Source organism: Gadus morhua, chromosome 16, assembly GCF_902167405.1.
Source record: "Gadus morhua chromosome 16, gadMor3.0, whole genome shotgun sequence".
Taxonomy (NCBI): Eukaryota; Metazoa; Chordata; class Actinopteri; order Gadiformes; family Gadidae; genus Gadus; species Gadus morhua.
Window position 1 is genome coordinate 9,125,786 of NC_044063.1, and position 16,248 is coordinate 9,142,033.

The window sequence follows — 16,248 nt, forward strand, 5'->3', positions numbered from 1 at the left end:
TAGGTCTGTGCCCCACCACTTCACATCCCTATCAGAGAGTGCTGGCTGCAGGCCAGAGTGAGAGAGAGGGAGAGAGAGGGAGAGAGAGAGAGAGGGAGAGAGAGAGAGAGAGAGAGAGAGGGAGAGAGAGAGAGAGAGAGAGAGAGAGAGGGAGAGAGAGAGAGAGAGAGAGAGAGAGAGAGAGAGAGAGAGGGAGTGGGAGAGAGAGAGAGAGAGAGAGAGAGAGAGGGAGAGAGAGAGAGAGAGAGAGACAGAGAGGGAGAGAGAGAGAGGGAGAGAGAGAGAGAGAGAGCGAGAGAGAAAGAAAGATAAAGAGAGAGACAGACAGACGGAGAGAGAGAGAGAGGAAGCGAATAATAAAAGAGATAGTGAAAGCGTATTTGTCCATTTTGTAGAAAAGAAAAGAGAGGGAGCAATCCTCCGAGCCAACACCACAACCACCACCACCACCGTCCTCCATCTTAGCTGGCTGCAGCCAAGAAGGAAGGAAGGAAGGACGTCCATATTAGGAGGCGTTGAGCACGGAGCGGCTGTACAGGGTCTGGTAGTAGGCCCCCGAGTCCATGGACACGGGCCCCGGGCTCTCGTAGATCTGCTTGGCGGCGATGGGGGAGCCGCCGGCGTAGCCGTTGTAGGCCATCACCTGGTCCTGGTAGGTCTTCAGGTCCATGCGCTGCTCGTTGGACATGAGGTTGGTGATGGAGAAGGGGTGGTTGAAGTTGTAGTGGGGGTCCATGGACTTGAGGGCCTCCGTCTGCATGTCCATGTTCTGCTGCATGGGGTTCGGCAGGAGGTGCGCCCCGCCGCCCAGGGCCTGCGGGTGGAGCAGCGCGTTGGAGGGGCAGGCGGAGGACAGGGAGAGCGGGGACGGGGCGATGAGGGAGGCGGAGGAGACGGGCGGCAGGGCGCCCGCCGGGCTGTGGGGGTGCGCGGAGGGGGGAGGCGGGGGAGCGCAGTCCATCAGGGGGCCCCGGCGGTGCTGCTGGTCGTCCGAGGAGGAGCCCGGGTGGGAGTGGTCCGAGTGGGTGGAGTCGGCGCCCTCCGAGCCCCCGGCGGGGCTGTGCACCTCGGACATGCTGTCCCCGCCGTGGGCCCCCTTCCCGCCGCCGCCGCCGCCGCCGCCGCCGCCCTCCTGGCTCTTGCCCGCCTTCTTGGCCGCCGCCTTCTCCTCGATCTTGAAGCGCTTCTGCCGCCGCAGGTAGCAGCCGTTCTCGAACATGTTGCCCGAGTTGGGGTGCAGCGCCCAGTAGGAGCCCTTGCCGGGCTTGTCGGGCGAGCGGGCCACCTTGACGAAGCAGTCGTTGAAGGAGAGCGAGTGGCGGATGGAGTTCTGCCAGCGCTGCTGGTTCTCGCGGTAGTAGGGGAACAGGTCCATGATCCACTGGTAGATCTCGTTGAGGGTGAGCATCTTGCTGCCGCTCTGCTGGATGGCCATGGTGATCAGGGAGATGTAGGAGTAGGGCGGCTTGGCGTGGGTGAGGGAGCGGCGGTACGGCTTGGGCACCTCCTTGGGGCCGGCCCGGCTGATGGAGCCGGGGGAGGGGTAGCCCAGCTGGCCCATGGGCTGGCCCATGTTCTGGTAGTGGGACAGCGAGCCCAGGGAGCCGGGGCCCGAGGAGCCCAGCTGGCCCAGGGCTCCCGGGTTGAGGGAGGAGGTGATGGGGGACAGGGACATGTGGGTGGGGCCGCCGCCCATGGAGGGCAGAGGGGAGCTGCTCAGGCTGGAGGAGGGGTAGGCCATGTTCATGCCCGAGGAGGGGGGCACGGCCGGGTTCAGGTTGATGTAGCTGTTGATGGGTCCCATGGAACCCATGGAGCCGAGGCCCGAGTTCATGGTGCTGGCGGAAGAGTACATCTGCGGACAGAGGGGAGGACAGGGCTCATTATGCTGTTAGGGAGGTTCAAAAACACTGTGGATAGTGGGCTTGTGATGAAGTGTGTTTTTAAATGGTTACAATTCATTCATGCAGTCACAATGTTTTTTTTGGGAAGGTTAAAGTGTCCAAAATAAAATTGCATTACACAAAACACTCAAAATAACGAAATACTCTGAAATGTGGAACCGTTTGGAAAATAAAAAGGAAACTCGGACGAAATAAGCTCTATCAATGCACAAAGCAGCTCTTAGTGTGGAGAGCCCATGGATTTCACACGGCAATGTTAACCTGAAATGCGTAAAATGCGCGTCATGGGTGCCGGACCTTTGAGACGAGTCTACTTCAAACTTCTTCATGAAGAAAACAAACGAATCTATAAATGCCCGCAAATAGGTTTAAATATAAAACCGAAATGGCCTTTTATAGATTCCCAAAGCGAAAAGATTATGAAACTCGCCCCAATGATTAAATGATTGAAAGTTTAAAAAAATGTTGTTCAAGTAAAAACAGTTTTACCATGAATACGACATCAAACCAAATGTATGTAACCAACAAACGAACTAAAATAACCACGAATGACGTATTGGCCTACGGGGAATAGCAGACGGTCGGTTAAATATTATCCAAAGATTTCTGTAAATGCAGGAGGGTCACAGCCGAGGTGAGAACCACGGTCTACATGTTGATATAATTAACACTAATCGAATTAGTGCGTAAAAACATTATTATAATGGTGAGGAAGCACATCTTAATGGTCCTAACACCTTGTGTGTGGAGCGGAGGGCAGGAGGCCTGGACTGATGTTTCCCTTTGGATCCGCCAGCCTCTGTTACTTTGATTCACACACTGGCGACTTTAACATTTCGTATGGTATCTAAAGAATATATTAGATATGAACTAAATCATGTAGCCTATTTTTTGTATAACTGTTAAAAATATTAAACAGACAAATTGGTGGTGGACCGCTTCTTCAACAGGTCGCCCGTGAATGTTATTTAAATTCGTTAATTTAATGCTTAAATAATATTTAAAAGACATTTGAGTTGGTGTATTGTGCAGGAATAGCACACATGGTTAGCGTTGTTCAGGAGGTCCGTTATCTTACCTCGCTTGCCTCGCTGTAGAAGGTATTCCACTCCGGGAGATCGTGGGATTCCATCTTCACAGAGCTCAACATCCCCGAGAAAACTCTTTGCAGGAAAAAAATATCTAACAAGTACTACGAGGGAGAATCAAAATCGAATCCTTTCCAAAGGTGTGAATGCCTACGGCAAAGAACTTCGCAAAATCCCCCCGAAAGGAAAAAAAGAATTCGCTTCTTTATCAGGAGAGTGACGCGAATAAGTGGATGTAATAAATGGAAATTAAAAAAATTCAATCTTCGGAAAGTGGTGCTCAGTCCTCGGAATTTCAATGTCAATATTTCTTATTTATCAACCATCCATTGTTTGATAAGCACCAAGCACACCTTGATCTGCGGGTAACAGATGTTATCCAGGCCTGCGGGGAGGGCTCTCTCTCGGCTGTGGTTCCGTCCCAGCCGGGCTGATATGCGGCCGTCGGCGAGCTAAAGAGGGCAAATATAACTCGGAAAACTTTGACGTGTGCGCTTATAAGTCGCAGGTAGGGACCCGCCCCCGTGTTCCGATTTGAATAAGTCGGCTTCAGGAAGGGCCAGCGAAAAGGCCTCTGTGGCCCCCTGGTGTGCTGTATATTGGCCCCGGGCCGCTGCAGACGAGTCCGCTGTCTGGACCCGTGCTCTTTTGTTAAACGCTGACACACACACACACACACACACACACACGCACGCACGCACGCACGCACGCACACGCACACGCACGCACACACACACACACACACACACACACACACACACACACACACACACACACACACCACGTACTACACAGCCCTGGGATGACTTGGGAATGATGTGCAGGTCCTGTCTCTGACTCTCTGCAGTGTTCCATTTCTATTGCATTACTGTAATCCGGTTTCATCCTGTGTCTGTTACTGTAGTATTTCTCTAAATGCTCATAGTCCTCTTTAGGATTATCGAAAATATAATACAACAGTGCAATACTGTTAAAAACAGACACGCAGACATATATTTAGGAGGACAGCTGATATACACTGAAATGTACATTAAGATATATTTATAGATACATACATACACAGGTAGAGAGACAGACAGACAGACAGACAGACAGACAGACAGACAGACAGACAGACAGACAGACAGACAGACAGACAGACAGACAGGCAGGCAGGCAGGCAGGCAGGCAGGCAAGCAGGCAGGCAGGCAGGCAGACAGACAGACAGACAGACAGACAGACAGACAGACAGACAGACAGACAGACAGACAGACAGACAGACAGACAGACAGATAGGCCGCCCTATATAGATAGATGAACAGACCGACAGACGGACCGATAGACAGATAGAGAGGAGTTAGAATCATCCGCCGGAGGGAGGGGCAGGGTGGGGGAGGGATTGATGTGAGCCCGAGAGTGAGAGAGTCGTTAATTCCACAGGCTATCACGTCTTTCAGCTCGGTCAAGTGTCGCAACAGGATCTCCATAAAACACTGCGCTGTGTTCAAATACCAAAAACTTACTTAAAATGTTACGTTACTGATTGCATGACCGGTCGCTACTTGCATTTGAAACATCGCATGAGCATAACTTTACATCACTTTTTTTTTTTTACCTCGCTTCCCACACTTTGTACCGTGCGCCAACCTCGCGTAAAGGTCCCGGTTTGGGGCTTCGTCAACCTCCAACAGTCAACCAAGGGATATCTGGAGGAGCCGCACAACAGAAGAAACCATAAATAATGTAATCCAATGTGTTGTGCGGGTCCGATCCTTCCTGCGGAATACACATCAGAGCAGGGGGGAGCGTGGGGGGCAGACAGAGGCGCGTGAATGTCAATGCCTCGGCCTAATGCCACTGAATGGCGATGTAATGGATGCGCAGAGGGGGGGTCCACGCGGGATTACTATGTGAGAAACGATCTCGAGGAAATAAACTCGCCCAGGAAGGGTCTGCATCCGTATCGGGCAAATAAGCCACACACATTTGCAAAAGTGTTTACTTTTTAGAGATGAATATGTTTACAATAGAGCGTCCACGTCGGGCGGTTTGATATGTGTGTCAGTCATGAGCAGTAGGTCTCTGGGTTTACATGTAATGCAGCATGATGTCTGAAGGTCAGTGGCCGAAAGAGGAGACCAAACTCTCCGGTCTGTCCTCACCTTTAAGCACCCGACGATTATCGTCTATTTGCAAAACGCTGTGGAGTCGATTAGCACTTTGAATGGACTAACACGTCAGTGATTGTAATGATGTAATTAAGCATGAAAGAAAATCATTGGACCACTGGATATACACAGAATAAACACCTAATCCAGATCATCGATTCAATACACAATTTTTTATTACCCGAAGATTAACCTAAAAGGGTATATTCCGTCATACATTGAGCAAAACGTGTTAAATTGTATAACAATAATATTCTTAAATATAACCCTATAGCGATAAAGGACAGATTGTGTGTCGTCGTCCGTCCCCCCTCCACACACACACACACACACCTTAATAAAATGACATTATGTAACAGCCGTCTTATATTTTCCGAGGTCTCCACGGCATATCCCGACGTCCGATGCTCTGAGCCTCCCCCTGACCCCCTAACACTCCGCAGCTCCCCCCAGCCTCCCCCTAACGCTCGGCAGGCCCTTCCTCAAGCCGCTCCACCGTCCATTGACACCTAATTGGTTGAACAATAGCCTTAATGAGCTGCACGTAATGGAGGAAACGACACATCTGCCCACCGTGGTTACCAGAGGAGAGGAATAATCATCATAATCCCTCCTGCGTTTTATAGGCCTACTTAAGAACTCCAATAAGCATACCCGGCCCGTGTATTAGTATTCTAGAAGGCCTGTTGGCCTAAAATCGTGCTTTATAGGCCGAAACAGGATTTACATATGTATTAAAAAAAGAGCTCGTAGCCTATTATTTCCCCAAATGATCAACGGTCAATGTTGCAAGCTGCCGAGAGCACTTACCGGACTGAGAGGTCAAGTACTGAAAGGGTATTCAACCCGCCAGTTTCTGAGCAACCCTTGGGGTTACTGGACTAAAAGCTCCATCTAGTGGCCATTGCGTAGCCTATACAGAAATGTTCACCAAATACAATATAATAGGCCTACGTCTTCTAATGCAATCTTTATTTCTTCCAAGTTATGACTAAATGTAGAGTGGAATGTGTATATATTATTGACAAGCAAAGGAACAGACTTTCTCCGAAATTAAATATAACATTCATTAGAAGGTTTTAATTGGTGTATACTCCCACGGAAATGAGAATCAATGTGGTTTTGTAACCTTAGAATGAGCCCTTTATCGGTAGGGAGCGACCCCTCTTCTAAAGAAATTGTACCGATTAAATAACTAAATCGAAAGTTAGATCAATCAAGGAACTTCATCACAATTACATCATTTTGGTAGGGCCTACTGGCAGCTTCCAGACCACCGTAGCTTCTCGTGTGTGGTTGGAGGAGACGGGGATTCAGTTGGTTGCCAACTACAATCCCACCACTAGATGCCACTAAACCCTCCCCACAGCACCTTTAATAGGATACTTGTTTAATGGAAAGGGACCGAAGAGTACAGTGAAAAGATGCACATTTCCTCAGTATGTAATGAAACACATGGAACACTTGATAGAGGGAGTACAATGTCACGCCTGAAATAACCAAGAGTATCACTCAATTATTTTTTAAACTCCATTTATTCCCATATTATTTTATGTATTTCGTACATAAAGCTGAAACAAATCTATAGAAAAAAAAACAGCCTAAACCCAACATGGGGATAGAAAAACAGAAAGCGTAAGGGGGGGAGGGGGGGGGGGGAATGTGCACAGCCTGATAAGCTTCACCCAAAGAAACAAAAACAAGCAAAAACGACAGGTCCCCTGCAGGGACACAAAGCACTAGGAGACCGAAGGAACCATTGCATGGAAGCTAAAAACACAAACTTTCACTTGTGACTCAATTTCAAAAAACACAAACCAATAGGAGAACATTGCAAGCCTGACAGACAAATGGACAGGCAGACTGACTAAAAGACAGACTTACTGACAGACTGTGGGCATCTTAGAAAGGCACTTACTGATGGCTGCTTAGAAGCGTATTCAACTTAAACGAAAACTCAAGGACAAGTCCTGCAGCGCAGACCTGATATGTGTGGCTGGGGCATATATATATATTTCTTTATATTATACATTTTCTCTACGTAAATTCCTGTTTATAAACGTTATGGCTAAATGGAGATATTGATTCAGAAGACCTGGTCATGATATTCAGTCTTTTTTAGAAAATACAAATTTACATCCAGAAATTCTCGCTGGGGTATAAATCAACCTTTGGTTCGTCTGTGCTTATATTTTAATATTTTATCAAAAGGGGAACCAAACCCAGAAACCCAACGGTTGAACCTTAATGTTGGAACTCCCCATCAAGGGGTCCCAACATGGCGAATTAAAGGCCACTTTTCCATGGTGTGATCGCACTGAGGCGTGCAGCGGGATGCGGGCTAATGTATACTCGTATACGATTGTACATTTTTGTTGTTGTTTCTTTTTCTTCTGTACGTGAATCGCTAAATATCGCTTTATATACTATACAGTATAGGCCAATCAAAAACTCTAATATAAAACAAGTCCTAGGAACTAGCAGAAGATACTCTCTCTTACATCCAGGGGTTACATGAAGGGGCGGCCAGACGGCGGCGGGCGGGGGGGCGGGGGTTCTGAGCGACGCAGCGGGGGGGAGGGGGGCCAGGCAGCAGGTCGATGCGGCGACATCATACATTAACTGGTTGTTGCAACACGGGCTAACCTTATCCTCTCTGCATGCAGGTCAGAGTCTGCGTTGCGTAAAAGAGCCGAAATCTATGAAACACAACAAAAAATGAACAATGCCGGGAAATGTCCTCAACTGTTGATATGTCATTCAGAGCCAAGGGGGCGGGGTCTGCTTCTTGATTGATTTATTTTTTCTTTGGCAGATTTTTTTATATTTTGTATATTTTCTAACTGGGGCAACAGCACACAGAGTCGTTTATCTACTACAAGCTACGGCTGTGGAGTTTACAGTTTAGAAAAAATAAGTAAAATATGTATTCCAAAATGTAAATACAGCGAGATGAAGACCGTTGAAATGTAGACGCGGACAGCCAGTGTGTCTTGCGTCGGGGGACTCCGATCTGTGGGTTCAACAGAGGCCAACCTGTGTCTGGTACTGTGTTCTGTGGAACACGGGTGAGCTGGGTCTGAGATTCCTCCCATCTGGGTTCTGTACAAAGTCACTGATCAGGTGTCAGAATGAACTCTGGAGAGAGAGACAGAGAAAGACAGACATTTTTAAAACATTGTTCTGCATTCATGAGGTGTAGGAGTTTCAGCTACGACAATGATCAATATCATCCTACATCATGCAACCATCCACGTCCCTCAGACACCAAAAAACATATTTTCTTTCGGGGAGGAACATTATTCAGCATCACACTTGAATTATGGAGACAGAAAAAAAGGAAGTGTGACCAAACCTGTTGTCGTCAAGGTGAAGTTTGCTCTACTACACACGCCATCATGTCTCCCTCTCCTTCTTCACCGTGATGTCGCCACCACCAGAACCAGCTCCAGCTCCAGACGCAGCCACCGCGGCCGGCCCTCCCGTGCCCAGGATGGTAGACACCTCTCCCTGCATGAAGGCCCAGGGGGGGCTGTTGGGAGAGCTGTCCAGGGGACAACGCTCTCCACTGGGGCAGTACACTTCCCCGTCGCCCCTCCGGTTTTGGATGTAACCCCTGGTGCACGGGAAGCAGAACCTGGAGGGAAGGAGATGCAACAGGTAGTACTAAATTAAAACTGTTTTAATTGAGGCTGGTGGTCGGACATAATCAGTATTGCATTGCACACTACAGATGATAAATGTCTAAAGTCTGATTTGAACAATTGAACATAATTCAGCGTTTTCTGTACAAAGAAATGCAGAACATTCAGACAAAAGCCAACAGGGATACCAACCGATGGCCTGGCACCGACGGACACTGGACAAAGTGTGTGTCCTCCAGGCGTTCGTGACAGAGGGTGCAGGACAGCGTGGCTCCGGTAGAGAGTGTGTTCCCGGCCGATGCGGACCCCAGCTCTGACGCCCCGGCATGGGGCAGCGCCGCTGCGGTAGTGGCCGCTTCGGAGCTTGTGCTGGACCCCAGGGCCTCTCCTCCGGACCGGGCTGCCAGGGGGCGGGGCTGCCTGGCCGGGGAGGATGCGGGTTTGGGGCTAGTCTGGCTCACGCCTCCCGCCATTGAAGAGGACGGCAGACCCGCGCTCTTGCCTCCACTGCTGCCGGCTACGGCAGAGTGCATCTGGTTCTGTTGCTTGGACGAGCTGAGCTCGCGCTCCAGCTCTGGTGTTATGAAGGGGGCTATCCCCATCCCGATGCCCAGCTGCCTCCGGCTCATCTCAGCGAGCACAGGTGCGGGGAAGATCAGGGGGCTGCTCATTGGGGCTGTTCTGGCCGTAAGGCCAGCTGGCATGCCAGCTAGCAACCCGTGGGGGATCCCGGCTATGCCCTGACTGACGAGACTTGGCGGGATTGCGGCCGCGAGCATCGGTCTCCGGTTGGCGCTGGGGCTTTGGCGGTGGACCTCTTGTGGCTGTTGCTGACCGTCGCGATGCATCCCGTTGGGGGGCACTCGGGCACTAGACGCGGCAATCTCTCCTCTTGTGGGTCGCTCAAAGCGTTCAGGATGCGACCTGCTACCATCCCCATCCCCCCTGCCCACCGTGCTGTGTTTATTGGATGGACCGGGGGACCGGACGGCACCGTCTTGTATCCCGTGAGTCCTTTTCAGCTGCCGGGCACTGGCAATGAGGAACTCTATCTGGTTGGCTCCCTCGTAGTTAACGCAGCCCCGGCACACTACCTCGCTGAAGTCCCACACCACCGTCCAGGGCATCTTGGGCAGGTCGCAGAGGTAGCACCACTGGCGCCTGGAGGAGGAGGATGACGACATGGCGAGCCAGCTAATGTGTTAGCTCACGTCAGCTAACGTTAACCTATTTAGATTGGACAGCCACAGGCAGTATATTCCAAGAAAAATTTGAGTCTTAAAATGTTTGAAACATTTTCAGGACAACGTAATGCATTCTAAATTTGGCGAAAACGCTCCAGGCGGTGCGTTGTAGTCGCTGTTGTTTGGGGAAGTTTTGTTTTGATTATCCACTCCGACTCTTTCTTCTGCTGTCAACTGCTTCCGAGATGGACTCTAGGACGTTACGCAACACGCGGTGAAGGGTTCTGGGAAGTGTTGTCTTCTGTGGACTGCGGGTAATGCTGAAGTATACGGGACAGTCATATCAGAACTACAACGTGTAGAGGACCGGAAGTGGAAGTTGCAGAGGTCAAAGTTAATTTTTTTGTCAACACATGTTCATTCTCCGCTGTAAGCGCCATGTGTTTTTAGATATACCGGGCGATCTGAACGTTTTGATCAAAATGCCAGCTGATATTTCAAACTCGTCGAGTGAAGATGAAGAAGATACCCAAACTACTGCGTCGACCGATTTGCCGAAGCGAATAGGTAAGTTGAACTTATTAAACGATGTGCGAACTTTCCTTCCTTTCGTGTTGAATTGGCTGAAGACCGTGAGACCTACGCTTGTGAGATTACGGGGATACGCCTGATTTATGTACCAAACATTTTGTTATCTGCTGTGTCAATAAATGTTCAGCAGATTGGGGATGTTGATCGTGCAAGTGGCTTGTTGATGATGACCAGAACTTGTGATTGTAGTAGTTGAGTTGTATCTGAATTAAAAAAGACTGAGGTTTGCATTATAACATATCACAAAGTGTACTGACTGAGTGATGTATACGTGTTAATATTGTAAACTGGTGTTTTACGAGGTATAAACTGTCATGTAGTCTGAGGTAGACTTAATGTTCTAATCTCTACCTCCGTTCTTATCCACAGTTACGAAGCCTAACGCATACAAGTGTCCAGAAGACTTTGTGTCCTTCACCCACAAGCCCTGTAGCGGCACTTTGAGCAATATTCTGAAAAATAAAAACACTGAATTATGGCTCATAAAAGCCCCTGCCAGCTTCAACCCAGAACGGTAGATGCACTCTCTTTCTCTCTGTCTTTTCACATTGTATATTACACATGATTTATTTAACCGTGTGACGTATTAAGTAGCGATTATATAGGGGTGTACTGAAATCAATGTTGCAGCATATTTTACATGACCCATGTTTTCTTAAGTTACCATATCACATGCATGATGTTGACTACTATACAACATTTTGGGCAAAACCAAATGATAAACACTGGTAAACAGTATGTTAATTCTAGAAAACTGTCTGCAGGCAGGGCAGCATATAGAGGTCAATCTAGCTTTACAGGGGCTTTAAAATATGGAATCTCTTGTGGTATCAACCAACCTGCTTTTGTCACTTTCTATCTTCCATATTGAATGGTGACCAATAGGGCCGGTTAGCACAATGGTTACGATATCTGACCCCAAGACTTTAGGGTCTGGGTTCCAACCTCATCACCTTCTAGGCATCCTGGAGCCAATCTTACCCTTTAACCGCTCATAATAACATGCATTTGTAAAAAGGCTTTCATAAAAGCGTCTACTCCATAGATGCTAACCATCGCCTCTGCTCGTCCATCCAGATTCAGCGGCGTGGCAGTGCCCCTCTCCGGCCTCCAGACCGTCCGCGTGCCGGCGGCGGAGCCCGGGGCAGAGGCAGCTAGCGGCGGAGGCCTCCGCCAGGGCCTGTACAGCGTGCTGGCCGCCAAACGCAGCCCCACGGACCTCCACCTGCTGACGGCCGCCGGCCCGGCCTCGGCCCGGGTGCTGTGCGGCCCCGCCTTCTCCGGCGTGCTCAACGTGTGCGAGATCTACGGCGACAGCGGCGACGCCCTCCTCCGGCCCCAGGCCATCCCGGCCGCCCCGGCGCCCGTCATCCCCCCGGGGCTGAAGCAGCGCTTCCTCCCCTTCGGCTCCAAGACGCCCACGCTGACCTGCGTGGCGGAGAGCGAGCTGGACGCCGGCGCCACAGGCCCGTCCTCGGCCACCCTGCTGCCCCGCGTGGTCAAACACTTCCCCACGGAGGAGGAGATGATGACGGCGGAGGAGAGGAGGAAGGAGAGGAAGAGGAGGAAGAGGGAGATGAGGATCAAGTTGGAGAGTGAGGACCCGGCTGAGGAGGGGGTGGAGGTGAAGCTGGAGGCGGAGGAGGAGGAGGAGCGGATGGAGAGCATCGAGGCGGGACTTCTCGAGGAGAGGAGGAGGAAGAAGAAGCGGAAGAAGGACAAGGAGAGGGCGAGGGAGCGGGGTGCGGCAGGGGCCTTGGAGGAGGCGCTGGGGGAGGTGGAGGCCGACTGCGAGGTGAAGTCGGAGGAGGAGGTGGTGGTGGTGAAATGTGAACCCATAGACTTCTCTTATGAAGATCACGAGGGCTCGGCCAAGAGGAAGAAAAAGAAAAGGAAAAGCCGAGCGGAGGAAGACTAGCCCTCATTCTGTCAGGGTTTGTTTTGGGGCGATAAGTTTGATGGTTTGGCTCAATTTAATTTGTGGTTTTGCTTCGACCGAATGAACCACGCCAACATGCCTAATTAACACCACATGCTAGTAAAGCTGGGAATCGGGTAATACGTCGGCTTCACCCCTCGCCCGGTCAGTCTTTTGGGTTGTGTTCCTCGGGCTCGGTTGCCATGTTTGTGTATATAGTTACACAACAGTGCGCTAGTGCCGTACGCTTTGTTAGTATTCGGTAAACAGAGTTGTCATGTTCGTGGTTGCCAAGTATGATTCATTCCAGTTGTTATAAAACACATTTGGTGTGTATTTTAGGGCTAGGATGTTCTGTGTCTCCGGTTTGCTGTAGAGATACATGTGGTTGGTAAATCTTTTGGGGTCTGAAAATAAAATCCCAGATAATCAAGCTGTTTCCTTTTCTCCATGATTTCATCCAGTCCGAATGAACTGATACAGCCAGGGAAGAATTATGCAACAAAGGTTTCTGTTAGGAGTTGGATTGGAAAGGCAGCTAAATTCGTTTTCATTTTAAATTTTCTACTGATGGGTGAATAAAGCAGTCTTTGTATAATCATGCTGTGCTGCACTTGGCACGCTATTTTTGGAATTCCCTACAGCACAGCCAAGATTTACGTTGGAGTCAGACTTGTAACCGTTTAATAAAGGCCATAAAACCAGCGAGTCTAGAGTCAGGTGACTACCCGGTAGATGGCGCTCTAACTCAAATGTTGGTTCTTGGCGGTCCAACCAGGCGAGTATAGCGCTTCTGACCAGGGGCCTCAACGACTGCATTCACCCCATTTACAGTTTTTTTTCAAGGATTATACATTTTTTATACACATTTACCCACACCGGAAAAATAGGCAGACTGGTTGCACTATTTCCCCCTCTTTTCATACCGTCGTGATAGATTCGTCTGGCAAGACACACAGGTGAAAAAATGCCATTCCAGTATTTCGTTGGCAGAACGTGTGCAGACTCTCTCCCTGCTCCCTCCGATCTCTCCTTTTAACACACTACATCACTAGCCCCCCCACCCGGGGTCCTTTCTCCCCGCGCTGCACCGAAGTATGGTCCTGCCTCCTAATGAGCACGCGCCTGGCGCCCATCTCTCCCCGTCTGTATCCGAGCCCTGGCCACGTGCTGCAGGGCTTCCTATTGATCAGCCTGCACCGGCCGTTTACCCCCTTAAATACCCCGCACCCCTCTTCCCCATCAGTCGTATGTGTTCACTGTGTACACAGTCTATAATTATATGTTCACGTTTTAATAGGATAGGGCTATGTTTGGCAACGGAAGGGTGCCGAGTGGGATGTTGTCTTTGTTGTTGTAGCGTTGGGTGAATGATGAAACCCTCGCCTCGGGGGCTGCTGGAGCAAAGTGAACCGCTGTGGATTTATGATGTCGGCGCAGACAGTACCCACATGTATCGGTGCTGCGGTTAATGGACTTGTCTCGGGCATGGTCGGTCACCTCTCCTCCCCCGTTCTACAATGACGGCGCATCATGTGTTGGGTTTATTTTCGACATCTTCTCTACATCCAGACAAAATCTTTCAGTATAGGCGTATCGATACTGTGTCTGTCGTGTACGTGGCACGGCAATGTGTGCAGGCTAGAATAGACAGCCCTGCGGAGGACGCGGGCTAGCCGGCTGACTCCACCCACCCAACCTGGTGGGTGAGTGGAATATATATATTATATATATAATTTTTTCCCAATTTGCATTTGTTTAGAGCAGCCATTTAATTTCCCGTCAGAGGTATTGCGTTTTTTTTGGGATTCATTGCACACCACATTCTTCATAGTCTATAAGGCCCATAATGGTAGAATGAAAAGTTTTGAAATACAGACAATGACCAATATAACAGTTTACACTTGACTTTTGCGATGTTAACATACTTTATATTTTGTTTATAGATGATACACAAACACAGAACACACATACATCAAATATAAACACGCGCACACTCACACACACACACACACACACACACACACACACACACACACACACACACACACACACACACACATACCATATACATCCTACACACACAAACACACACACACCATAGTGATCCTATACACACACAGCATAGAAATTCTATACACACGCACACACACACACACACACACACACACACACACACACACACACACACATACACACACACACACACAACACACACAAAGTCAACGCAAGACAACTGGCAGTGATTCAGGGAGGGTAGGATTCTACTACTGCGCTAAAAAGGCTGTCCAGCTGTATCTTAGCAACAGCGCTGTGTATGAGTCCCCCTGAACACACCGACAATAGAAACCCAGTGGGTCGCGAGGTCAAATCCCAGCCAATGGGCAATAAGAGTAATGGCTGCTTCTAAGCCTGCTGGATGCATGGGGAGCTCAAAAGACTATGTGCTGCTGTTTGGTAATGAGGGTGCAGATCATTCCCTGGTATAACAGATAAGACGTAGTTTAGTCATCCCAGGTTAGTCATCCTTGGGGAATTAGGGTGTCACCATCACAGCAGAAGTAAAGGGGGAGTAATCTCAATAAACAGATATAAATAAGATAAATATGTATATCTATGTAGAGGAGACTGCGTAGAAGGTTGGATGTTTCACATGATGTGGTGTAATTTGTGCTATCAGCCAAAGAGATCACTGGAATTTGATGAATTGACTGCGGTACAGGCTTCCAAGAGGTTTTATCTTAATCAAAATAGATACAGGGTTCATGACCAACACCTGGTTTACATACCCTGGTTAGACAACCTGGTTAGACAACGCTTCTTTTCCATCGTTTATTCTCAAGCAATGCAGGCTTCAAACCACATTGGGGACATTCAGACCACTAACAAAACATAATGGATGTATGGACATATGCTAAAGGCCAGCATCTCAAAATAGACACAGACGAAACTTCTCCGGGGCTTGGATCTGTCAGCGGCCACGCATCCATTACGGCTCCGTGTCGCCACGGGGAGCTGATTGGGTCGGATCCCCTGGTGAGGAGGAGGAGGGCGACGAAAGAGTGGAGAAAGAAGACGAAGGCAGGACCATGGCCACTAACACCTCCTGGCTGGGGGGCTGAAGCTCCCTGGCAGACAGCTAATCTCACACCTGTCAGGAGCCTGGAGCCGGCCCTGCGTCGCTGCACGGCATGTCTCCACTGTAATGCGCTCTGTCGCTCTGAGGAGGCAGCAGCGTGATGCATGGGGGCGACGCCGCATGCGACCGGGGCGTGTTAACGGCCTGAGGGCTCTCCCCGCATGCACCCCCCTCCCCGCCGTTGAAGGCATGTGTCGCATGCCCTCAACGCTTGGGAAGGTTTGTGTTGTCTTTGTCTAGGACGGTAAAAGTTGGTATGTGTGTGTTTTATTGTTTTTATGGATATAGAGCGTTGGTGTGCGTGTGTGGATGAGTATCTGTGTGCGTGTCTCTGTGGGGATGAGTGTGTGATTGTGTGTATGCTTGGATGTGTGCGTTTGATGAATAGTGTGTGTGTGTGGGTGCATGTGTGTGCACAAGTTTGTGTGTTTTTGTGTACGCGCGTGTGTGTTTGCGTGTTTGTGCATGTGTTTGTGTAGCAGCGTGCACATGTGTATTAGTGTGTATATACGTGTGTGTGTTTGCGCGTGTGTGCACGCGTGGGTGGATCAGAGTGCACCAGTGTGTTTGTGTTTGTGTGTGTGAGTAAGCCGGTATAAGCTGGGCTGGGGGGGGCTGTAGGGGGGGCTACAG

General features: G+C 49.6%; 3 protein-coding genes across 3 annotated transcripts; 1 reads left to right on the top strand and 2 right to left on the bottom strand.

Annotated features, from left to right (window-relative positions):
- Positions 1 to 234: 234 nt before the first annotated feature.
- foxa3 (forkhead box A3) lies at positions 235 to 3,467 on the bottom strand. Its single transcript, XM_030337084.1, has 2 exons — positions 2,983 to 3,467; positions 235 to 1,855 (listed from the first exon to the last, which is right to left on the bottom strand). The coding sequence occupies exons 1-2, from the start codon at positions 3,052 to 3,054 to the stop codon at positions 506 to 508; spliced, it is 1,422 nt and encodes a 473-aa protein (XP_030192944.1). The 5' UTR covers positions 3,055 to 3,467; the 3' UTR covers positions 235 to 505.
- Positions 3,468 to 6,655: 3,188 nt separating this feature from the next.
- irf2bp1 (interferon regulatory factor 2 binding protein 1) lies at positions 6,656 to 10,217 on the bottom strand. Its single transcript, XM_030381451.1, has 3 exons — positions 8,976 to 10,217; positions 8,495 to 8,776; positions 6,656 to 8,277 (listed from the first exon to the last, which is right to left on the bottom strand). The coding sequence occupies exons 1-2, from the start codon at positions 9,965 to 9,967 to the stop codon at positions 8,536 to 8,538; spliced, it is 1,233 nt and encodes a 410-aa protein (XP_030237311.1). The 5' UTR covers positions 9,968 to 10,217; the 3' UTR covers positions 6,656 to 8,277; positions 8,495 to 8,535.
- A 79-nt stretch (positions 10,218 to 10,296) lies between these two features.
- polr1g (RNA polymerase I subunit G) lies at positions 10,297 to 12,909 on the top strand. Its single transcript, XM_030381453.1, has 3 exons — positions 10,297 to 10,534; positions 10,928 to 11,072; positions 11,636 to 12,909. The coding sequence occupies exons 1-3, from the start codon at positions 10,381 to 10,383 to the stop codon at positions 12,474 to 12,476; spliced, it is 1,140 nt and encodes a 379-aa protein (XP_030237313.1). The 5' UTR covers positions 10,297 to 10,380; the 3' UTR covers positions 12,477 to 12,909.
- The last annotated feature ends 3,339 nt before the right edge of the window (positions 12,910 to 16,248 follow it).